The 24,342-nt window shown below is 37.3% G+C and overlaps 2 protein-coding genes across 10 annotated transcripts in view; one reads left to right on the top strand and one right to left on the bottom strand.

Moving 5' to 3' along the window:
• PDE1A (phosphodiesterase 1A) overlaps positions 1–674 on the bottom strand; it is a 196,495-nt gene extending 195,821 nt beyond the window's left edge. For 5 of the 7 annotated variants that reach the window (XM_066189803.1, XM_066189805.1, XM_066189800.1 and 2 more), the window contains exon 1: positions 574–650. The gene's annotated coding sequence lies outside the window, so the exon portion shown is untranslated. Of the gene's footprint in view, positions 1–573 lie in introns of all 7 variants that reach the window. The other 2 variants (XM_066189808.1, XM_066189806.1) reach the window with 1 other exon arrangement.
• On the top strand, positions 657–21,165 carry DNAJC10 (DnaJ heat shock protein family (Hsp40) member C10). Of its 3 annotated transcripts, XM_066189797.1 has the most exons (23): positions 657–732; positions 1,006–1,367; positions 2,954–3,119; positions 4,839–4,889; positions 5,835–5,917; positions 6,110–6,241; positions 7,130–7,223; positions 7,423–7,500; positions 8,699–8,742; positions 9,095–9,232; positions 10,531–10,620; positions 11,351–11,464; positions 12,231–12,345; positions 14,104–14,231; positions 14,474–14,590; positions 15,327–15,428; positions 16,082–16,237; positions 17,121–17,254; positions 17,708–17,761; positions 18,131–18,278; positions 18,755–18,874; positions 20,044–20,160; positions 20,451–21,165. In XM_066189797.1, the coding sequence occupies exons 2-23, from the start codon at positions 1,167–1,169 to the stop codon at positions 20,460–20,462; spliced, it is 2,394 nt and encodes a 797-aa protein (XP_066045894.1). In that variant the 5' UTR covers positions 657–732; positions 1,006–1,166; the 3' UTR covers positions 20,463–21,165. The 3 variants fall into 3 exon arrangements, with proteins under 3 accessions (XP_066045894.1, XP_066045895.1, XP_066045893.1); XM_066189798.1 differs by lacking the exon at positions 9,095–9,232; XM_066189796.1 differs by lacking the exon at positions 20,451–21,165 and having other exon boundaries at positions 20,044–20,442.
• Positions 21,166–24,342: the final 3,177 nt, after the last annotated feature.

Genomic DNA, 24,342 nt, shown 5'->3' with positions numbered 1-24,342 from the left:
TTAAGCGCTTAATAGTTCTTAGCCCTACACGAACTTTTAAAATAAGTCCTCAGCAGCCCCCCAAACCCCCCAGACGCCGGCTGCAAGCCCCCGGGGACTCTCCGGGCGGGGTCTCAGGCGCGGAGCGGACAAGGGTCCGCGCCAAGCCCTCCTTCCCCGCGGCACCGCCGGCACCGCCGCCCTCCCGACCGCCGGCGCTCCCCGGGGCCGCGGGGCCCGCAGCGGGCGGCGGCCAGGGGCGGGCCCGGCTGAGGAAGGGGCGGGCCGGGGCCGGGCCGGCGGGGAGCGGCCGAGCCCCCCGCCCGAGGCGGGCACGGCGGCCACGTCAGCCCCGGAGCCGCCCCGCCCGCCTCCGGCCCAGAGCCGGATCCCGGATCCCGCCGCCCTTCCGCCGGCGCCGGGGGAAAGGCGCCGCGGTCCCAGCCTGCTCCGCGCCCGGCCCGCTGCTCCGCCGGCTCCCGCAGCCCCTCAGCGCCTCTCCCCGGGGCCGGCCCCGCTCCGCGCCGCGGGGAGGGGAGGGCAGAGCGCGGCCCGGCCCGCCGCAGCCCCAGCCCGGCCCCGCGGGGCTCCTACCTGCGCTCCTCGGGCAGCGGCGGCGCCCGGCTCGGCCTGCCCGGCTTTGTCTGCCGGGGGCGTCCGCCGCCTCCTTGGCGAGCAGCCCCCGCCCTGGGGCGGTGGCCGGCTCAGAGCCACCCGGCCGTCTCCGCGGAATGACCCCCGGCGCTACTGCAGGTAAGTTATGTGCCCTCCTACAGCCGCCTTCTTAATGCGGTCCAGGTGCGTGGCTTTTAGTGTCATTCAGTGAGGCTGTGCGTGATTTCCTCAGTTAAGGTAACAGTTAAGAGATGGTCTGCCACTTGTGTGGCCTTCAGAAAGACGGTAATGAGCCACCCCGAAACTTAAAGGTTTACATGTAGTCCGCAAGAGCTGGCGATGGGGTACGTCACTAACCTGTGTTTATTGAATAAGCAGTATTTAATTGTTTTTTCCTCTGTCATCTTACAGGGTGTCTCTTTAGCAAGACCTGTGACATGAAGTAGACCAAGAGGCATTTTGAAGAGCTCTGCTATAAATACAGCTGTATCTCTGAATGTTGGTGCATTTAGTTGAGACTCTTCCCAAAGTCTGTTTGAATCAGAACCTGTGAAGTTTCCAAAAGCTTCGTAATGGAGTTTTTAGCAGCCAAAGGAGATTATATTAGATATTTCAAAAGGCCTTTATTGCTAGTTTTAGTATGTGTAATAGTTCTTGTGTGCACTGATCAGGACTACTATAGTTTACTTGGAGTATCCAAAGAAGCAAGTAGTAGAGAAATACGACAAGCATTCAAAAAGCTGGCATTAAAGTTGCACCCTGATAAAAATCAGGTAAGTTACCTTTTTAACAAGTCAAAGTTGCTGACTTAATGGATCTTAGTGTTTAAACAAGAAGCAGTTTTAATTTATCAAAAATGTGTCTCTTATTGTGAAGTAACCACCGGATTATGCAGTCCAACTCATATTTTCTGTAGAGAATATTTACAAAAAGTGATAGAGTGGTCAAACGTGGTTTCCTTGAATTTGGGCTGCATTAAATTGCGGTAGTAAAGAGAGTCCAGATTCTTTTATTTCCACTTACATTTTTTGTAACTAGGGGACAACTTAGTTGTGTACCATATTACCTTGTTGGTAAGCTGTTGAGTTTTCTCTTTCCATTTAGTTTAGGGGGGGCTTACCTTTTCCCTACCCTGATGTCTCCTCTAAATATCAAATAAGAACAGCCTGTTCTGAGACATCAGCCTCCAGGTATCAAATAGGTCAAAACAGACATCTGGGGACTGCCAAGGTATAACAGTGGAGGTTACAAAGAGCTCTAACTGGAGAGAGAAGATTGGAATGGCTCAGTCTGTGCTACCGTATTTCTGAAATACAAAGAAACCACTTTTAAGCATCATCAGTGCTTCCTTGAAATGACTTGAAATAAGTGGAAATTCACAGGAAATAAAAGTGTTTTGGTCTTTGTACAACGGCGTGGAGTCCCAAAAGACAGCAGTATTTCATAGGAGCTCAGGGCCTGCCTTCACTGACTACATCGTAGCCTCTGACAGAGAGAAAGCCAAAGGTCAGCAAAGTTAGGAATGCCAACTTGTAGCTATTAAATGAAAGTTTTGTTTTATCTATTGATGTTTTCAAAATAATGGCATTTGGGGTCAGAGTCTATAATTTCAAAGCATGCAGATACTACTAAAGATTTTTTAACGGGTTATGTTCAACCTCAGTGATGATATATAGATGAACTCAGTAGACAAATACCTTAATGATAATTAATTTCCTGTGTATCTAGCTAAAAAAAATTTCAAAATTCTTAAGAAGTGTCTTTTGAATGAAATGTGTAAGCAGAAGTTAAAAGAGCAGGACTGTATGGCACATTTTGCAAACCACTGTTACATTTGCTGATCACCTGTGCAGATCCCAAACTTGGTTTCAAAATATGTCTGCAGATTTTTCAACATTCTAATTCCCAGGCTACTTAGAACAAAAATGCTTTTTAAATAAAAGGAGGAGGCAAGGCCAGAAGGGATAAATCTGTCTCTATAGCAGAGATTTTGAACTGGTCAAGTAGGGATTCTAGGGGAGTGGAAAAGACTACGGAAGAAATGGTATGTCTTCATTCCTGAGTATTTTTTTTAATTTCACTGAAGAGAGTTGAAAGAAGAGGGTTCACTGGAGAATGTTACAGCCTCCTACCAGTCCACTTGGTATTTCAGTTGGTACTGGAAAGAAGAGGATACATCTGGCTTTGGGAAAGGAAAACTTTCCTGTAGTTTGGTTTGGGATCACAATGCAGTGTCTGCTTCCATCACAACTGGCATCCTTAGCAGAGATATAAAAATATCTCCAAAGATAATTTTCTCAGCATTATATGCACAATACGGTTCATTAATTAATTACTAATTATAATTTTCCTTACATAGAACGATCCAAATGCACATGAAAATTTTTTGAAAATAAACAGAGCGTATGAAGTACTTAAAGATGAAGATCTACGGAAGAAGTATGATAAATATGGAGAGAAGGGTCTGGAAGATCAGCAGCAAGGAGGGCGATACGAAAGCTGGCACTTCTATCGCTACGATTTTGGTGAGCTGTGATGTGTGTTTGTGATTGGCTTAAAACACTCACAAGGAAGTGCAATATTCAGATCTATATCAGAGCTTTTCACGTGTTTCTTATGTATCCTCTCCAGATTTCTGTCTGCTCTGTAGCTGTCACTTTCTCTCTGCTGGCCCACTATTTGATTTACCCTGTTAATGGCTACCCAGAGATGCAATCTATTTACCTAGCCTTCTGTTGCTGCTGCTTGCCTTTTTGTAGGTCATCTAATTTCTTGTTTATTTTTTTCAAGTGCAAAGCTTTTTTAATTTTTTTCACTTAAATGTCAGTGTTAATATTTCAACAGGATGCTTTTTAACTTCTTAATGCAGAAAGACCTTTTTTGTTTAGTATTCTTCGGGGGGATTTTGAGAGGAAATCTTTGCACTGTCAAGCCTATTTCATATGCAGTTATGCAATTAGACAGTAAAGAGCAGTAGAAACTGAAAGAAATAACAGAATCATACCTAAAAGGATCCTGAGACAAGTTATTTAATGTTTGTCTCAACAAATTTTAGGTAGTTGTAAGGAAAGGCTCTAGTAAATGATTCTCAGAGCTGCTGTAACAGGAGTAAACCGAAACAGGAAACTGAGGAGCATAGTTTGATTGGGATGAAAGAAAGAGCTGAAAGGATCCTCCACCTTGGCAACAAATTTTTTCTGGTGTATGTCCCAATCCCTAGGAAATTAATGTCTGTGCAGATTGAAACTGAATAAACCAGTGGTGCAACTATTATAGGAAAATATGGAAATTAGCCTAAAACTTCTTCAAAAAACAGATTTAAGAAATTTTACCTGCCTGAAGTTTCACTGCTTGATTGAGAAACAGTATCCTTAAATGTCTATTAACCAGTGAGTTAGGAAGCATCTGTTTTTTATATTTTATATGTGTATATATAAAAGTACAGTTTTATGTATATTTATATGTATGGGTGAGCATATGTACGATATTAGTGGAAATAATATGAAAAGTACCTTGTCACCTGTAGAAATTAATTTCTCTCATTATTTATTTGCATTTAATCCTTGTGTACTTCAGGTGAAATGACATCTCACTGTGTTAGGTACTGTAAAAGATCTGCAACCATAGTAGCATAATATAATGCTCTTTAATAGTATTTTTGGTACTCTGCACTGCCTTTCCTGTGTAGTTGAAATAGTGGAGTGTTTTGTAGTGATGCCCTAGGACTGGTTAGCTTTGTCTTCCTTACCTTTGTTCTACTCGCTTCATTCCACTGCATTCACACACACGTTTTGTTAGTGGAAAAGTGTGTGGCTGGAAACACCTTTGCCATCTAAATGTTTAGGTAACCAGAGGCTGAGAAAGTGTGGAAGCTTCTGGACACTACATAAAGCTCTCAGTGAGAGCTGCGGCTTCTTGAATTTGAATCTGACAGCTGGATGATGTTATTTCTAATGTTCCTGCCACAGCAGCAGTAGTTCTAATTCTCTGCTTGCTCCATGGTTGGTTACTAAATTATCAGAAGAATGTTCTGATAGTGGCTTTTGTAGCATGAGAGTGAGTGAGCTAGGAGGTTAAACTCAGGGTCTGTAGTACTAAACAAGGATAGCATTTTTGTAAAACCTCTTTGCCAGCTTAGTATTTCAGCTTAAATCTACTGTTTTCTGTTGTGCATAAGATGATAGTTTGTTTCTATGCTTTAAAGGTGGAAAAATAAAAAGCAATTGTTGGGTTTTTTTAAATAGGTATTTATGACGACGATCCTGAAATTATAACATTGGATAGAGGAGAATTTGGTAAGTTTTTTAAATAAATGGCTGTTTGACAACAAGACAAACTGAAGTACAATTTTTACATATTGATCTGTGTCTTAGTAGGCTTTTCTTACCTATTTTTATAAACATGTGTTGGAAAATCATATTCACATGAGAAAACAAAAAAAAAATACCCCTTAATGCTTCCTGTTAAACTGTAGTTAGCTTATCAATCAATATCAATAAACAGCTTACATTAAGTTTTAGAACTGTTTTGTGAGATCTGTAAAAGGAAATTATTTGGATTAAAATTTTGTTATTCCTAATTTATCATTGCTGTTTCTCTTGTATAAAAATACACTTGATAGAACTTTTCTATTTATTTTTTTTTCTGTGAAATCCAGTCAGTTGTGTGTAGTTCAAAACCAAAAGGCGATACCAGATACTAGGAACACAGCTAAGGAGAACAAGGTGTGGAAACATAAGAGTTTCAATGAGAATATTGTCCAGATTTTTTTTTTTTTAAATTACAGCTAAGTTGTTTTTAAGTGAGAGAGGCTAGAGGTAAAATTACTGGATTTTATGTGATTTTTCTTCTGTATATTGAGTGCAGTGTGCAAGATTGGACCTACATGCTGAATTACTCTTGTAAACTATTCTAATAACAGACCCTCATGATGCTCTCCCTGAGACCACAGTCTTGCTTTGGTTAATCTATTTGCAGGGTCTACACTTTCCTTAGTTGTCTTTTTGGGAAGATATTTTAATGCAGGCAAATAAAGGTTACAAAATCCACTACAAGAAATTGGACAGGCTGAAAGCCAAGTAATACAAGCTGATAACTGCTTTCTGTGTATATTTTGTTGCTGTTGTTTTCTTTCATAAGCAAGACGATTTATATTTACAATATAGTAAAAATGTACATTCCAGATGTAACTACATTGCAGATGTGCCTGATTTACTTATAATTTTCTTCTCTTCATCTAGATGCTGCTGTTAACTCAGGAGAACTGTGGTTTGTGAATTTTTATTCTCCTCGATGCTCCCACTGCCATGATTTAGCACCTACGGTACGTAAACCAAGTAAATTAACTCTGAAAATTCATTGGTTTTAGTAGCATAAAACCTAATAAAGTGGATTTTTACACTGAAGCTAAAACCAAAGACAACAATTCAAAAGGCCAGAAATAAAACATATGCTCATTTTTCATTGCATCTTTATAGGAAAATAGCCTCTTTTTTGCTTTTTTTTTTTTTTTTAGTGGAGAGAATTTGCCAAGGAGCTGGATGGAGTAATACGCATTGGAGCTGTGAACTGTGGGGATAACAGAATGCTTTGTCGAATTAAAGGAATTAACAGTTATCCCAGTCTGTACATTTTCAAAACTGGAATGGTGAGTGATAAAACTTCACGTGTTTTTAGAATGAAATCTGGAGAAGTATTTCTTTAATACTTGTTCAGTCATAAAGGTTTTTTATAAAGATCTTCCTTTTTAATATGTTACTTCCTTTATTTAATATAACTTTTTCTTTACCTCTGTCAAATTAATTTACTACATACTTGTTAATATATATAATTTATATTATATATATAATTCAAAATAAGTGCCAATATATTTTTACAATATTTTTTCTGAATAATTTTTCTGTGCAACATATCACTTCTGATTGGGAAGATACTGTCAGCAGAGGTGCTGTAGCTAAGCAGCAAGCCTCCTTGAACAGTTTCTCTTATAGTGTTGTAAAGAACTTTTCAAGTACAAAGCACAGTCTGTGGTTTTGATTCTTAAAGAATATGACTGTATGCCTAAAGAAACTTGGAATTTCCTTCCACAAGATTCCCTCTATGCTACCTGCATGATGTATGTCACTCTTTATAGCTGCTTGTTAAGTCGTGGTGCTGGGGTGGTGTACAAAGTGTACTTGAATAGATGGTACATTTTGACAATGAAAAGTTTTGAGAGGTTGAATGCTAAATGGAGTGATATAAGCAATTTTTATTTAAATAGAAATACAATCATTGGGAGTTGGTGTTTCTAACACTAAATTATCCTCCTGTTGCAGCATTTGGAAAGAAATCACATTACAAAATTTAAATTAAGGTTAAATTTCAAACATTCTGAGAGGGGAGGGAGAGAACAGTTAGGGTGGTAGTGGGGGTTAGTCCTGCAGTTGCTTAAGTACTGTTAGAAGAACACTGTAGGTTTTGGGGTGGGGTTATTTACCCCCCCCCCCCTTTTTTTTCCCTTAATTTTATAAACTCTACTCTTTGTCTTCTATAGCAACCAGTGAAATATTTTGGAGACAGGTCAAAAGAGAGCTTAAAGAACTTTGCCATGCAGTATGTTACGAGCACAGTCACTGAGTTATGGGCAGGTAATGTTCATGTGTTTTGCTTGGGGTACTGTTGTTGCAATTGTTTTTACCGTATAAAATATGACAGAAACTGAATCTGTCACCTCTGGCTAAGTCTAGAATAAAAATAGTTCACGTACTTTGCTAATACAAAAATAAAACCTTGTTTCATGGTCATGTTTAACTAGTCACAAACTGATGCAAATTGTTTCACTCTTAGGAAATTTTGTAAATGCTATTGAAACTTCATTTGCTTCTGGTGTTGGTTGGCTGATCACCTTCTGTGCTGAACGTGGGGGTAGGTATATTAAACACTTTTCAAATAATGTGACAAAAAAAAGAACTTCTGTTGATAGCACCATAATCCCTCTTGCTACTAAAAAATATCTTGGGTGACCACAGCATTTGGCCTGTGGGTCATTTAAGCTCTCTGTTAAAAGCAGTTTGACAAAAGGGACATTAATGGAAAAAATTATATTATTGTGCTTCTGTAATGTCCTGTGGGTCATTAAACAGCACAGTACAAGGAGTGTAACCCATCAGGAGGGGAAGTGGCAGAAAAGGCATCTCCCTTCAGTTTCCAGCCCCAGTGACAGATTCTGCTGAGGTGCATGCCAGCTTCTCGTGATAGCTGAGTGGCAGAAAGGCTGTCTCTCCCCCTTAAACCACCAATATCAAATTTTTGCTGAATAATTTCTCTTAGGTTTGCATACAGTAGCTGACTCTTGCCACTGGTTTCAGGTCAGAGTAGTTTTTTGTAGCTGTTTGTCCCTGGAGTTCTTGGGATCAGTACTGGATACAATATATGAAAAGGCTACCTTGGTTAGCTGCTTCAGCTAAGTAAATGCACTACACCTTTGACAAATAAAGATTTCTTAGCCTTATGAAGAGAACTTTGTTCTGAGAACTGAATAGCCAGAGCTGCAGTCTTGGATTTACATTTGTAAATTCTTGATTTTGAGTTGTAGCCTTTCTGTTATTAAGCTTTCAACTTTGTTTCAGTTAAGGAGGTGATGTATCTTATTTTTTTAAAACATCTTCACCCACAGGCAACTATTCAAAGTCTCGATGGATAATTAAAGCATATTATGTATTGATAGTATATTATTTATATCACAGAGAATTGATATTTCCATTGAAATATCATTGCAAGAATCTTATGTAGATATTTGGATTAAGTTTTTTTAGACATTGCTTAATAAATTTTAAAGGTCAGTCTTTACAGTAAATAAAATAGTAAATTTTTTTAAAATGAGAATTCTGTGTTGATGAAGAAAGAGAATGTTATTTGTGGGGTTTTTTTAAACTTAGACAGTCATTAAGTGCTGATTATTGGATGTAACAACTCCAGGAATACTGGATGAACAGCCAGGAAGCATGCCATTAGAAATGGTCATGTTTTTTGGGAGGAAAGGGACAATTTTTAGCAAGAGTAGATTTAGTGCATTAATAAGGTGAAGTTTTATATTTGTAAATAAATTATTTTTGTTTTGCAGATTGCTTGAGTTACCAAACCCGCCTTAAGCTAGCTGGCATGTTGGTAAGCTGTGTTTCACTTTGAAAGCATTACCTGTTATATTTAAAACAAAATAACAGAAGTGAAAGCATCAAATTGTAGCTAAAACTCTCACTGAGTTTAGTAGAACCAAGATGCCACTTCTAGAAGAATTGAATACCTTGCCTGAGTAGCTTTTGAAATAACATTAACTTTTTTATAAGGATTTTATAAAATAAGAATTAATAATATGTAATAAATTACAGTTGTTTCTTTTCATTTTTGAAGTATTATATATAATTGCCTGTGTTGGGATTTTCAAAAGCATTTCTGCACCTGAAATTAAAAAATACATTTCTTTGGATTTGTTTTGTGTTGGTTTTTTTCCGAATTACAGGAAGGTCTTGTTAATGTGGGCTGGATGGACTGTGGCACCCAGGGTGAGCTTTGTGATAATTTAGATGTCTCATCTAGTACTACTGCATACTTTCCACCGGGAGCCACCATAAATAACAAAGAGAAAGGAGGTGTTTTGGTAGGACTTGTTTTTCATTATCTATTTAGATAAAGGAAGTAATAATCATGCCAAAGGAATGTATGCATCTTTTCCAGACCGATGATACACAACTGAAAAGATGCTTTTTCTATTTTCTTCTAAGCTGGTATGCTCTGCTGTGAGTTTCTATCCCTGTGTCTGCTCAGGTAGTGATCCTGTAGGTGATTCCAGTTTGCTGGGAGAGTGAACAGCCACCTCCCCAGGAGCCTCCCTGAGCAGCTCTGGGAGTTCAGGGCTGGGACGTGCTCTGTGACTGGTCCAAGAGCTGCTTCTAACACTGCTGCCCTGGGCAAGCCTGGGAGTCTCTTCTCCCAACTAAAAACTGACAGGACAAGAGGAAATGGTCTCAAGCAAGGGAGGTTTAGATTTAATATTAGCAAAACTTTCTTCAGCAAAAGGTTTGTGAGGCAGAGGGATATGGTTGAGTCAGTATCCCCTGGGGTATTTAAAAGACACGTGTAGACGTTGCGCCTGGGCACGTGCTTTAGAGTAGTGAACTGGGCAGCTGGTTACAGCTTGGACTCAGTGATCTTAAAGGTCTTTTCCACCCTAAATGATTCTGTGATTTTTGATGCGCCCCTAATTTTTCATTGCAGAAATAATATGCCCCAGGTATCACAAGTTTGAGAAATGCTGCTCTGACATGTGTGATAAAAGTACTCCTACAGTGTCTGTCAGTACAAATTTTACTGCTCTGTTCTATTCTAATATTGCAACCTACATTTGTATGGCAGTTTTAACTTCCCTAATTGATGGGAGACATTTCTGTTTGAAGCACGACTTGTTCCTCTGTTGTCACTACTGTTACCTATATTTTTAGAAGGAGAAAAGTAAATTGTAACCTATCTACTTTGAACCTTTTAACTTACCAACTCAGTTACTGATTCATATTACTTCCAAAATTTTACAAGTTAAGGAAACCTCAGTATCTCTACAGTGCAGTTAAGGAAGGCTGTAACACTGGATTGGCAATCTTGTAAACTTGATAGTTGGGTTTGGTGTGAAATTTGAATTTCACATTCTTTGGTCCCTGTCTTGACAAAATACAATTTCTTGAGTTTAATATTGTAGGCAAGTGAGCTAAAAAGCAGTATTCCGAGAGTGAAGTTCGTGAAATTACATGTATGAAAAAGAAGTTGATCAAATAAAATATTATTAACTGCATTTTCCATTTGATTGAAGGGAACAAATCAGAATCAATTCCCTGACACTTTGAGTACTAATCAGGTTGATGTTTGTAATTCCTTGTAATAAAGATAGTTAACTTTTCATCCTAGTTTCTGAATTCCTTGGATGCCAGAGAAATATATCAGGAAGTAATGCAGCATCTACCAGATTTTGAAATCATCTCTGCAGCATCATTAGAGGTAATTTTTTAAAAATATGCTAAGATTTTTTTTCAAATAATATATTTTTATATTTTTATTGTTATTTTCTATGTTTTTCAAATCCTTAGGCACAACAACTTAATATTTAACTGAATATAACTTCTTTTCATCTGTACCCAAAATGTAACACTGTTTGTCTACATTTACTTCCGTTGTTTGGCAAAATAACAAAAGTAGGGGGAGGAGATGTCATAGGAATGTAAGAAATCACAGAAATTGCCATTGCAACTCACTCTGCAACTGCAGTTTTCTAGTTATTTTTTGAAACAACTACATTGTAGAGAATTTTGGCTTAAGTGTGATTTGTTTGGTAATTTAGAAAAGGAAAAGCAAATACTTGTTAATCCATGATAATTTATGGATGAACTGAAATTAAGAATCTTAAAAGTAACTCATGTCTTGGAGAAAAGAACACTTGAAGTTGCACATAGCAGCATAATTTACAACAGGAAATCCACATACAAACAACAATATTAGAGTGCAGCTTGTAGCGGGCCTTGCTCTCAGATTTTTTCCACTTCCTTGATTATGATGCAGTAAAAGGGAGTTTAGTGGAAAGACTACATGAAAGAATTTATTTAGTGGCGGTCTTTTGGTGATGAATGACTGGACATTCACCTTTATAAAACACAAAAGAATATTTCATGTTGGTGTAGTTGGGATTAATTTTTTGTGGTTTTGTTGGTTTGTTTTTTTCTGTGGTGTAAAGGACCGTCTGGCTCATCACCGCTGGCTGCTTTTCTTCCAGTTTGGGGAGGGTGATAAATCAAATGTGCAGGAATTTAAGAAACTTAAATTTTTACTTAAAGATGAGCATATTCAGGTAAGAGTCCTCACTCATCTAATGTTAAATGCTGTTTACATTCCAAGAACAAATGGTTTTCACTGATATTAGCTGTTATCACCACATGCCACCTCTGGTACTGGAAGAGATGTACTGTCATATGCTAGATCTGCAGTAAAGGTTTTTTATTTAAAACAATCACTTAGGTTTCCTGAATGTTTTGAATAATTTAAAAGTAGCGAGAGATTATCTTTTAAATCTGCTCTGTCATTGGAAATGTTGCTGCAGATCCCATTCAGTTAATAACTATAAATTAATATTCCAACATCTAATTTGTGTATGTGGAACTATATTTTAATTATTCAGAAAACCTTGTGATCACACTGATTTTCTTCATAAAAAGAAACCAAGTTCAAACTTGGCGCTAAAAGCCTACAGATTGTATTATTCTATAAAGTATGTATTTTTTTAAAATTGTTGCTTTGACTAGAAGAATTTAAATGTCTCATTTATTTTAGGTGTCTTCTTGCTTCCTTGCTGTTGTATTTGGAGGGGGGAAAAAGAGAATTCTTTAAGTTTTTATTCCCCATTTTGGCCTTCAGATTAGAAATTAGCAAGCAGCCTAATACAGTTGTGCTAGTAGTTTTCCATGAACATCACTTTGTCTTAAGATCTCTAGTGTTTATAAAAAAGGCTATCAGTTTTCCATATTTTTACCTTTATTTTCTAACTCTTACTGCCTTTCAAAATATGTTGATATAAATTAGGCTGCTTTAATTAAAATGGCATTGTCTGTTAAATACAGGTTGGGAAGTTCGACTGTCTTTCCTCACCCACCATCTGCAACAAACTATACGTTTATCAGCCTTGTTTAGCAGTTTTCAAAGGAAAAGGAACTGGAGATTATGAAATTCATCATGGTAAGGGAAACTTTGGCAAGTTTAAATCATGACCTAATCCCTTTGAGATGACAAAATCTTTGGCAAACCGCAATTGTTTTTCCAAAGAACAGTTCTGTAGCTTTAATATTTGCTGTCTTTCCGCTGACCATAATGCAGCCTTTCACAAATTATTTATAATTTCCTTTGGTTTTCTGTTTTCCCAGGGTAAGCAGTCATCAGATGCTTTTTGTCTTGAGGGATGTATTTTGTCTTTGCAGTCAGTTTCAACATTGTTTACAAAATGACATACAAATGAAATCTCTGAAGCTGCTCAGGAGAGCTTTTGCCTTGGGTAGGATAACCAAGGGATGCTGTAAGAGACCCTCTTCAGAGAGGCTTAACAGGCTGGTTACACAGTGCAGCCAGCTTGACCAGCTTGGATTTGGTTTCATGTATCGCTGCACTAAAACTAATTCCATGCTTTTTTAACTTCTGTCCAAGATACTGAGACTTTTACCAGTTAATTTCATTTCCAACACTGCAGTTTCCTTTCAAGAAAGGCTGGAACTATGTTATACTTACTGCTGAAAGGATTCAAAAATGCTGGTTGAAGAAGAAAGGAGCCTGAAGCCAAACTGTAGCTTGCAGGAACAGGTGTAGCTTCATCCAGAATGTGGCAAGGCAGTTATGCAAGATGAAGTTCTCATTTTTCAGCCTCTGAGGTATTAGAAACTGCCTGCTAGGATTCAGTCAGAACCTCAATACTGTTATAAACAGGAAAAGTGAAAAGTTTCTCACTATTTAGAAAAGATTAGGCTTACCAAGGGCGAGAGATGATCCCATACATGTAATGAGTGGTATACAAGGAAAAGCCTTACATACTTCCTGTAATTTACATTGTTGCAGAAGAGGCAAGAAGAGGTCAATCCATGCAGCTTTTTTATAAAGGTGTGGATTACAGTGGAAGAGAAATACATTGGACTACAGTGCATACAGGGTTGTTTGGTTTTTTTTTCTGAATGGTTTGGTTTATTATTTAGAAAATAGATGGAATGTAGAAAATTTACCAGTAGACATCTCACTCCAGTCTTTATGAGAAAATAATCCTCAAAAGAATCAGGCTTTTTTATATGCTATATTGAAGGGCTTTAACAGTTTAAAATCTAAGAATAGTAATAAATCTTGGTAAGCCATGGTGCAGTGACTTCAGATTTGATTAACCTGAAGTTCTTATGCTCAGACAAACTCATTTCTGCTGACAAATACGTGTACAAAGGGTATGAAGAGACTGAATCTTTGCCCATTGGAGCTGTGTGAGCAGGAATTTCAGTTACATCTAAATAGCTGTGATTTATCAATATAATTTATTTTGCTTGAAGTTTTTACCTTGTCAATCCCTTTGTCAAGTCAAGTGTATCTAGAATTGTACTTTTTAATTCCAACACAAGTAAGATGGTAAAATGACCAATAATCCTGTCACAAAAAAATTTGTCATTTTGACAAAAACATGTTTTGTCTTGGATAAAGCATTTCTTTGGCTAATATTGGGTAACTGTTCAGTTTAACATTTAGCCACATATCAACTCTCAACTACAGTATGTCCTCCTGTGTAGGTTTGGACAGTTTTACATTGGCCTCCTAAGGAAAAGCAAGTCAGTGCCTGCTAAATTTATTTAAGCAGGCTGTGTTTAAAGATTAGACAAGGGATCTGAAAGACTCCTATTGCTTCCACAGAGTTTTTTAATTACACCTCTCATAGGTAAAAATTGAATTTCCTTTCTACGTTGTTCTTTGAAGGAAAGAAGATCTTGTATGACATTGTTGCATTTGCCAAAGAAAGTGTGAACTCCCATGTCATCACACTAGGACCTCAGAATTTTCCTGACAAAGATAAGGAACCATGGCTTGTGGATTTCTTTGCACCGGTAAATATTTAATATCTACATTTTCCTTCTTCTAAAATCTGTTCTGTAACTACATAAGAAGGTAGTGCCCTTCAGCATCATGAGAGGGTGTTCTAATTCCTCATTCTCTGGCAGCTCTGGTTCCTAACTGGGTTTTGTATTTAGTGGAGTGTTGTCAAAGCAGCAGATTATTAATTTTGAATATTCTCCTGAGAACTACCTGTGGGAAAAGCAATTCCACTTACTTGCATTTTGTCTTCTAGTGGTGTCCTCCTTGTCGAGCCTTGTTACCAGAGCTGAGAAAAGCATCTAAACATCTTTATGGTCAGCTTAAATTTGGAACACTCGACTGTACTGTCCATGAAGGCCTTTGCAACATGGTAAGCTGCAGGAACTAAAAATAAAGAAATATAAATACTACTTTCTTTGAATTGGGGGTAGGAGGATATGGGCAGACAATGCATGTCCTTTAATGTTACTTTCCCAAAGGCCAGTAAATTGAACAGGCACTTGTATATTGATTTCTTTTTCAAAGAAGGAAACTATATAACCACTACAGATAATGTATTAATGTGGAATATGGGTCAGATTTTTTTCTAATTTCCTAGTGTTACTGGAAGACTTCAGAAGTTTAATTTAGAATTTAATAATTCTGGGGGCTGGGGTTCATGTCTGAAAATGCATGGAAAATGAGCAAAAAAGAACAAACTTTTTCAAGTTTTATTTAGATGTCTTTACCCACTGAGGAATTCAAATTATGGAAACCAACTCTGTTCAACAGTAAACAATAGTTATTCATACAGTAGCAACATTCCATCTGAGGACTGGGAATAGTTTTAAAGCTAAGGCTTAGAAGGCCCATGGATTAAATCCTGTATTTGTGGAGCATGGGAAAAGAATTACTGGCTGGTTTTTAAATTGAGAACACACTATGCCATCTCTGAATACAATTGGCATCTTTGTACTGATTTGTTGTGGTGTCAAGACTCTCACCTGCATCTAAGTCTGAGCACTTGTACTGTACAAACTAAACAGATGAGCCACCACTGTCAATGACAGAGGCAAGTCCAAGAGCCTTAATCATTCCATGCAATTTGTTATTGTCTGTTTTATCAGCATAACATTCGAGCTTACCCAACAACAGTTGTGTTCAATCAATCTGATGTTCACGAGTATGAAGGACATCACTCTGCTGAGCAGATCTTGGAGTTTATAGAGGTATGTAAATGATAATGTTTGTTGCAGTCTTGTTCTGTGCAGTTCATACGCAAATACGTTCCTTAGTTGGAAGATTCTAAAACTTAATTTTTTTTTTAAGTAGACAAGGAAAATAAAAGGTGAAAAAACTTTGGGCAAGAAAAGTGATCCAGCAACTGTCAGTCAGAGACTTGACAATTAATGGAGTAATTTCCCAACTCTGTCACATAATTTATTTAAGATCATTTGCAAAACAGGTGGAGATTAGTCTTTCAGTTGGAATTGAGAGGCCCAGAGTGCATTATATGTAATCTTCTGCATTCCAGCTTAAATAGCAGGGCTGAGTTTCACAACACCTGTTTCTGCTGGGTAAGCTGGATTTCTTGGTTTTATCTCCTTTTATTGAGAAAAGGCAGAAAACCTCCCTTTTGGAGCCTGGGTGTACTTTTTTGATAGTTATTTCTCAACAAATTAGGCGTATGATTTTTCAGGTTGAAGGAATGTTTTCTGATGCTTCCATACCTTTCAGTGGTGTGGAGTCTTCCCTACCAGAGCAGCAAGCAAATTTCACAGAACACCCTCAGAATTTGGCACAGTCTGTTTGTACATGCTGACCCTAGATAGGGGAAACACTGTGCAATAATAAGTTATGTCCATAAGCTGTCTTTATTTAGGATCTTAGGAATCCATCGGTGGTCTCCCTAACACCAGAGACATTTGCTGAATTAGTTCAGAGAAGAAAACGAGAGGAGATTTGGATGGTGGACTTCTACGCTCCGTGGTGTGGACCTTGTCAGGCTTTAATGCCAGAATGGAAGAAAATGGCCAGGGTAAATGACATTCAAACACTTCTCTTTTTGTTCCTCTTCTGGGAAATTGCTGAGATGGCACAACTGCTTTCTTAAGAGAATTGTTAGCTGGGAAAATTTAGAGTCTAATATTGCCACCAAAACAGGCAATTCCTCCCTGACAGTTTTGTATTGTTTCAAATACAAAGTTTTTATTTGTGTTTTTAAAAGCTTCAATACTGATACTATAGTAGTCCAGTTTTTCATGTTGGTTACAAGTGTAAGGTCATTACAGTGTTCTTTCATTTGCAAAAGCAATATTAATAGTTATATTATAACTAGAAAATTTGGGCGGGGGGGAGGCAGAAAGAGCTTTGGAAACAAGTCCGAGAGAGACATTTAGAACTCGAGTAGGAGTTGCAGCCAGGATTCACTATTCTGTTGGAATGTCTGTGAAGTGTTAGTGGCTCTCTAGGACACATTCAGTAATCATCAGCTTCCCTGCCCATGCCGGGTAGTTTGGGCCTTTGCAACAAATAGAGGGTGTTCAGGACACAGGCCACTGTGACACTGCCAGCACATCTGCACTAGGATCTGGCATAGTTACTGAGCTATGATGGGGCACGCAGGAACAGGGCATTCCTTACACTACGTAATCCCACTCGTGGGTACCTTTGAGGTAAGGTAGCCTTGGGAGCCATGTGCATGCAGCTTATACTGTGTGCATGATGGGAATGCACCCAGGTGGCTGGCTCTGATACCAGTGATCCATTTACAGGAAAGTCTTGTGATAATCTTGGTCTGTTTTGTTGAGATTTTTTTCCCCCAACTAAGTTATTAAGACCTAAATTCTGAAGTATTACTAAAATTGGTAAGTAGTATTGATTAACATATTTGATGATAGGTTTTCTTCTTTCTTTTTCAGATGTTAAATGGATTAATCAGTGTAGGCAGTGTGGATTGTCAAAAATACTACTCTTTCTGTCACCAAGAAAATGTTCGGGGCTATCCTGAAATCAGACTCTTTCCTCAAAAATCAAACACGGCTCATCAGTATTAGTAAGTACATTGGTTCAGTTTGGGAAATATTCCATGATATGAAACAAGACAACCTCACCTCTTCTGTAGTGTAGAAGAGGTTTATCACAGCTATTAAAATAGGCCATTAGGATATTACTGTACTGGATACTGTTGGCTTTGTTACTTCAAATTAGCTATTTTACCATTTCATTTCAGTAATTTGAAGTGACACAGGAATCTTAATTTTTATTTCTTCTCTTTCTTGTCTTGGTCTTCTAGTCCTTAATTTTGTAGGTTTTAATTATAGTTAGGAGACTTTTCATTTATTCAGATGAGAAAGCAGGGTAGAAATGTATCCTAAAACGTATGCATTTACATTCTTTATTTGATTATCACCACTCTTCCGGGTGGGTTGTTTGTAAGGTTTTTTTTCCAAAATAATTCAAACTACTGTGCAACTGGCTTTTTGTTTTCTCTGTAATGTTTTTACAGTAGCTACAATGGATGGCACAGAGATGCTTATTCACTCAGAGGCTGGGCATTGGGGTAAGTTACTGCATTAAACTTTGTTCACAAGCTGCTTATGTAGTTGCTTGCTAGGATAAATAAATATTTAAATACTATGAAAATCAAGATTTGAAAACATTTGGGTATATGTATTGCTTAATTTAAGATGTTCAAGTTTCTACATCTTTTAACTTACTGCGTTTAAGATTTTAAAATGCTTGCTATCCACCTAACTCCTGAAGACTGTATTATTTTGTTTACCACATTTAAGAAGTTATTCTCCTAAAGTACAAAGTGTGAAATGGGGATTTCCAAAAAATTCCTAATTTCGGAAGCTTTTCTTAAATGGAATTTGGATATTGTTTAAAGTTTTGACTGTATTACAACTGTTACTCTTCCTTTACACAGATATTTACCACAGGTGTCTGTAGACCTCACCCCTCAGAGTTTCACAGAAAAAGTTCTGAATGGGAAAGATCATTGGGTCATTGATTTTTATGCTCCTTGGTGTGGACCTTGTCAAAATTTTGCTCCTGAATTTGAGATGCTTGCAAGGGTATGTTTTAAAATGTACTGGCCGCTTGTTATAACTGTAATGGTTAAAATCTTACTCATCAGCACTTTATTTCTTAGCAGTCATCCAAAAACCACAATACTTCTGTGAGCCTCCTACTTGTGGAATGATGCACATTTCTGGGTCCCACTAGACAGTGGGTGTTGTCTCTTCTACAGACAGGCACACAGAGATCCTCTTTTGAGACAGACTTCAGCTTTTGATGGAGTGGCCTTTGGAGCTGTGCTGTGCTTTTGTGCTTTGCCCTGAATTCAAGTACGAGTGCTCTCTGAACACATAGAGAGACACCTGACACAAGGCTGACAGTCTGGGAAGCAAGCAAGCAACTACTCTGAAATATTTCAAAGACTTGAGCAACACATTTTTACTTTTAGCGGCACTGCTGGCTTAATCCACTTATTTGCTTATACTCACCCATGGAAACTTGCAGTTTGTTTCTAATAAACATTTCTTTTCAGGCTGTTAAAGGAAAGGTAAAAGCTGGAAAAGTAGACTGCCAGGCTTATGGGCAGACCTGTCAGACTGCTGATATCAGAGCCTATCCTACTGTTAAGTTTTACCCCTACCAAGGAACAAAGGTAAAGTGTTACTGGTGAGCAGATACTGTTAGTAAATGTATTTCATTTCACCTTAAAACTAAACAGAATACTTCTATAATACATTATAGTGAATTATTTATATAGTACTGTATCTCCAAATAATCAGTTTCAGTAATAGTTAAAATGGTAGGACAGTGATACAGTAATAATAAATTGCAAAGTAATAGAACTAAATAGAAACAGAATTCTAATAGTAATTAAAATGTGGGCTTAACCAGAAGTAGGGCTTAATTTGCAAGGTTTTGGGTGACAAAATGTTTTTCAACCTTGACCAATTCCATCACCAACTACCCAAAAGCAGATAGTCTCTCTCTAAATGAAATATCCATTTCAATGACAACTTCCTTTTGGCTAATAACAAATATAATTGAAAGACCAATTTTGACTTATATAATGTATTTTAAGATACATAATTAATGAAAAAGATACGGTTGTGTTGTCTCAAAAACAAACCTTATCAAACTATTTCAGTTATCAGTGGAACTCTTTCAGATCAACATTTCCTACTAACAGAGTAACAGTAGAAATTAAAAATACAAAGAGTGTTCAGATAGTTATAGGGAATTGCCTTTATTCTTGTAACACTAATAAATTTCAGAAATATTACAGTGACCTTTTTAAATTTATTAGTGCAGAAGAGAAAGCATTCAATGGTTTCTGATAGAGAATTGGCTTAACTTACTTTCCTTTTCTTTTTTTTAACTGAATTTTTAATGGGAATTTCTAGAAATCTTTCATCGCACAATCCCACCAAATTCAATGAGATTTTCTGTGCTAAAGAGTAAAGGCTTTCTAGGTCTCCGAAGTAGCCACCCACAGTGACAGATTTCACATAGATTACAAAGTGGCAGACATTGTAATCGCTGTCTAGCTTAAATAAGTGCCTCAGTAAGTGTGAGCAAATTGTAACAATTTCAGGTTTCTTTAATGATCCGGACAAAATTAGTGTGGTTCTGAAAACTAGCAGCTAAGAATGGTTCTTAGTACAATGCAAATTAACATTGTTTAAACAGAGACAAAAATACATCCATGAATCATAAATCAAGCTACCAGGGCCACTGTATTCTGGCCTGCTTTCCTCTTGAATTTTGTCTGAAAATTGTGTAACATATTACCCATGCTGTGGTTTCTTTTATTTCCTTTTAAAGAAAAGTCCTCTTGGGGAATATATAGACAGCAGAAATGCAAAAGGTATAGCTGACCTTTTGAATGAAAAATTGGAAGCAATGGAAAACAAAGGAAAAAGGAAAAAATCTAGAAATAAGGTAAGAACCCTTACTGTGGCACCTCTTCCAAAAGACTTGCTGTAAATAATAATTGTTTAAAATTATGTTACCATTTGTTCTTTATCTGTAGCATTAAATGCAAATTACAGAGGCAAGATTGGGTAACCTTAAGAAGACACTAACACACAGCTACTAACCATGCTGAATGCTACTTAAGAAATGTTTGTCCAGTTGAAAAATTAGTGCTACAGAAAACTTCAAAATCATGTGAAAAAATATTTTTGTTTGTAGTTTCAGAGAAACTCCATTGTTTATTTTCTTGTCACTAGGATGAACTCTAAGTGGTACTGAAGGTAGATACAATTCAAAATATTCTGAAGCTGTGAAGATAGAAGACACCACAAGGAAAATATAAGGATAGTTACACTGATGACAGGACAAGACACATGAAAACAAGTTTGAGTTCACAGGCATACATGACTGTATGAGTTCGGTTAAACTGTGGGGAGATGAAAACATTTTGGTTTTGATGGAGGCAATGTTTCTGCATGTCCCTTTTCTGATATACCAGCTACCTTCTTCCTGGCCAAACACTGGAGTTGACCAGAAATGTGGACTCTTATCACTTTTGCCTACCCATTCACTAGTTCCTTATATTTTTTTCTGTCTTTTCAAATGCTTTTTGAATGTGGCACTCAGCCCGTGGCTGAATATGCACTCAAACCACTCTGCAATGCAGAACAATGACGGATTGTCTATTTGAAAGACAAACAGTTGTACCTGATGATTATTCTGCTTTGGGGTTGCATTACTGTCTAGTCAATGGTAAGAAATAAAATCAATAACTGGTAAGAGGATATGTTTAATGAATTTAATTGCTCTTGCCCTCGAGTGGATTACTTTATTGTGGCAGTGGTGATGCTGCCTGGATGAACAGAACTTTGAAGAGCTTCATTAGTTGCTTGGTTTGGTTTTGGGATTGTGTTTATTCTTTTTTTTTTTTTTTTTAAGTAAGAAAGAAAAAATAAAAGTAATTCAAATGTGGTGTTGACTTCCAAAGTTTAAATTATGTAATAGAAGCATCTGGTTAGGCATTAGATCATCACTTTTATCATTGTCTTTTTAAATATGAATGTAATCTGTGGACATATTTACCTCTTTTGGCCTTACCACTTTCCCTTTCCCTGCAGACATGTTTTCAGGTGGAGTTTTTTGTTTGTTTTTATATCATCTTCAGGCAAGCAGGAGAGCAAGTGCCTTCTTTAATTTAATAATGAACACTGTACATTGCAATGTCTCCTCATACTTCTTACTAGAATTCCTACACTGAAAGTAGTATTTTTCAGAGTTTGTCCATAGACAAGAAAAATTACAGAAGATGATAAAATGTCTGCAGACAACTTTCATGGCTTCAATAAAATGCTCCCCAGCACCTGACAGATGGAACTTCCTCCCTCTTCTCTATGTATTTAGACCTAGAATGACTGGTCAGTATATTACAAATATAACAAATTTGTAAATACATTGTTATTGACAAGTAACTTATTTCATAAAGAAGGTGGCAGCAAAGAAGTGAAGAGATACAATTAACTGAGACATTCAACTGTTCTTTCCCCTATTTTCAGGGTTTCCTCTATTGATTTGTCATTTTTGCAGCATATTATTCTAAGCACGAAGAGACTATTGCATCTATTTTTTAATAAAGTAGACCTTCCTACATCCAAATTTAACTTCAAACTCAATCACAGTCAAAATTTAAAATTTTAAACTGTTTTGGTCAGTTTTTGCATATCACTGTAACTGTAGTTCCCACCTTCTACGCTCTTCTTGAAGAATGAGGTCTAGGAAAAGTTTTCAAACATATTTAGGCTGTGGGGAAGAGGATTTAGTTTAAATATCAATAAAGTTCATTTTGAAGATATAATTCAATATCAAGACATTCTCTTTGCATGCAGATGTTTAAATTTCTGAGAGACCAAATGGATGTGTATGGGTGGGGGGAAATAATCTTCCGAACAAAAAAAAACTAGATGATGGAGGTTTCTAAGATTTTCCAAGTTTTCGTGAATTTTTTACATGGTACCGTCTCTGAGAGTTTTCAGTAAGCAGGCTGGGGGTAAAAATGGAGTGGGTAATAAAATCGTGCCTTTATTTCTAGCTATACAAATAAATAAACAACTTTTTATAACTAGTTCTATCTCCAGCCTTCCCAAAGGACAAAATCACAGTTACATGATGTAATTTTTACTACTGAAAGGTTTAAACTGGTTATTCAAGACCAGTGGAGCAGCACTATTCTAGAATAAAAACAGCTTGAAATAACCAAGTCCCCCAGTTTTCTCCTGTAGGATCATGCAGGTGTCAGCATTGCCATTAGAATTCCACATCTACTACTCCACATACTGTACAGCAAATGTGTATTTTATTATGTGCTGCTCTTCCTTTATACACGTGCAGTTACACCAGAAGGAAAAGGTAAAGACCAGCCTCATGCTTTGCTGTCTGTCATTGGAATTCTGGTGGCTTTTAAATTTATCTCTGGACTCCTATCTTGTTTTAATTAAAACAAGGACTTCCGTGGCTGTTTAGTGTCACTGAACTGATAAGCTATCGCACCTTATCGTAAAACAACCAATTTCTCAAAAGACATTTGGTTCATGTGACTTCTGCTGCTAAAAGGCATAGAAATAGAATAGAGAGAATATAGCAAAAGTTTCAAGCAATATCCTGGGTTTGTGTGGTCTGCAGTTGGAAAAATCATGTTTTGACCAAACTCAGCAGCCTTGATCTTTTTCCATTCGTGGACATACTTCACATTTAATTAGTTGTGGATGTTCACTATAATTTATCAGTTTATAAAAAGACTTTAAATGTTCTATTATTTAAAGTTTTTAACAGGAATGTACCAGAACTTACTCCATTTACTGAAACTTGGCATCTGAAAACAGTCACCTTCCAATCCCAAATACTTTCAGCCTTGGTCTTCTCTCTATGCTAGAACTGAATACTAATTTTATATCGCCATATGTGTAAAGCTACCACAATTTTGATAATAAACAGCTAACGGTAAATCATCCACATAATATTAGGTACTTATCCCCAGCATTGAACAGACTGCTCCTTGTACTGCCAGCTTTCTAGGATCTAATAGGGTCTAATAGCTGCCAACAGATATTAATTATAGTTAGTTGAGGAAAAAAGAAAAATGTTTCCCAGATAATGCCACTGTATTCTGCAGACTATTTCTTGACTAAGACCACAAGAGCCACATTGGTTAAAATCTGGTGTGTATTCTGCAGAAGCCAACACTTCCTGTAAGAAAAATGACTACTTTACTTAAATGTCAGAGTTTCAAGAAAACACTCAACAGCTGAATAAAATACGGGTTGGTTTGTTGTAAAAACATGTTAGTTCTGGTGAATTCTTGCTGCACAACTGAGCTGGCATGGCAAATACAGCCTGAAGATGTTCTGCTTTTTAGGGCTCAATAGACAAAATGCAGAATATTGTTTTTCCATAAAGCAGTTCAAATTAACATGAAGAAGATACAATTTCTGCATGTTATAGGCTGCTATGGAGTCACATAGTTACCTTACTCTTTTTCTACCTTAACAGACACATTAACAAGAATACACTTCAGTCAGAATTAATTACAGATCAATTAGAAATACAGCTGACCTGACCTGTTTCCAGATAATAGTTTTCTCCCTATAGTATGTTTTTTAAATAATATTTATAATCCTATTAGAAAAAGAAGACATTTTCTTTCTCTTATGTGCATATACGTACATTAAGCAGTCCCAGTTGTGCTGTCCTAGATATGTAACTCTTTCACCAGGTAGGTAGTTTATTTTAGTTATGACACAAGATCTCACCTAGTCCAGTAACAGAAGCCTGTACCCAGGATACTTCATTTTTTCAGACCCAGGGTGTTTCACGTTTGCTGGAGCTATATTAGAAAAACATCCTATGTAAACAATGGAGAAAAGTTATTCTATTCCCATCCTGTCTCTTCAACTGTAATTCAATGCTTTTTTTACTAACTGTGTTCACTTCCTTTATTATCCTACCTTTGGTCACTGGATCATTATTTCTTGAACTAACGCTGCATTTGTGCTTCTCAACTTCATGCCAGAGGCTCCTCAAGTCCCACCACTCATCTTTACACCAGCAGAAGGCAGCACTGCCCCCGAGTTGAGTCTCCCATCTTTTCCTTGCTCA

This window comes from Chamaea fasciata, unplaced genomic scaffold (assembly GCF_029207755.1).
Source record: "Chamaea fasciata isolate MVZ Bird 193981 ecotype frontalis unplaced genomic scaffold, bChaFas1.0.hap1 SCAF_8, whole genome shotgun sequence".
Lineage (NCBI taxonomy): Eukaryota > Metazoa > Chordata > Aves > Passeriformes > Sylviidae > Chamaea > Chamaea fasciata.
Note: the sequence above shows the minus strand (reverse complement) of the source record. Positions and strands in the feature narration are given on the sequence as shown.

What these genes read in the sequence shown, in the direction of transcription:
- DNAJC10 (XM_066189796.1), top strand. Translation starts at nt 1,167, where the DNA reads ATGGAGTTTTTAGCAGCCAAAGGAGATTATATTAGATATTTCAAAAGG. An exon ending in ACATTTTCAAAACTGGAATG is followed by an intron (nt 6,242 to 7,129) that starts GTGAGTGATAAA and finishes TGTCTTCTATAG; the next exon opens with CAACCAGTGAAATATTTTGG. An exon ending in AATTTGAGATGCTTGCAAGG is followed by an intron (nt 18,279 to 18,754) that starts GTATGTTTTAAA and finishes ATTTCTTTTCAG; the next exon opens with GCTGTTAAAGGAAAGGTAAA.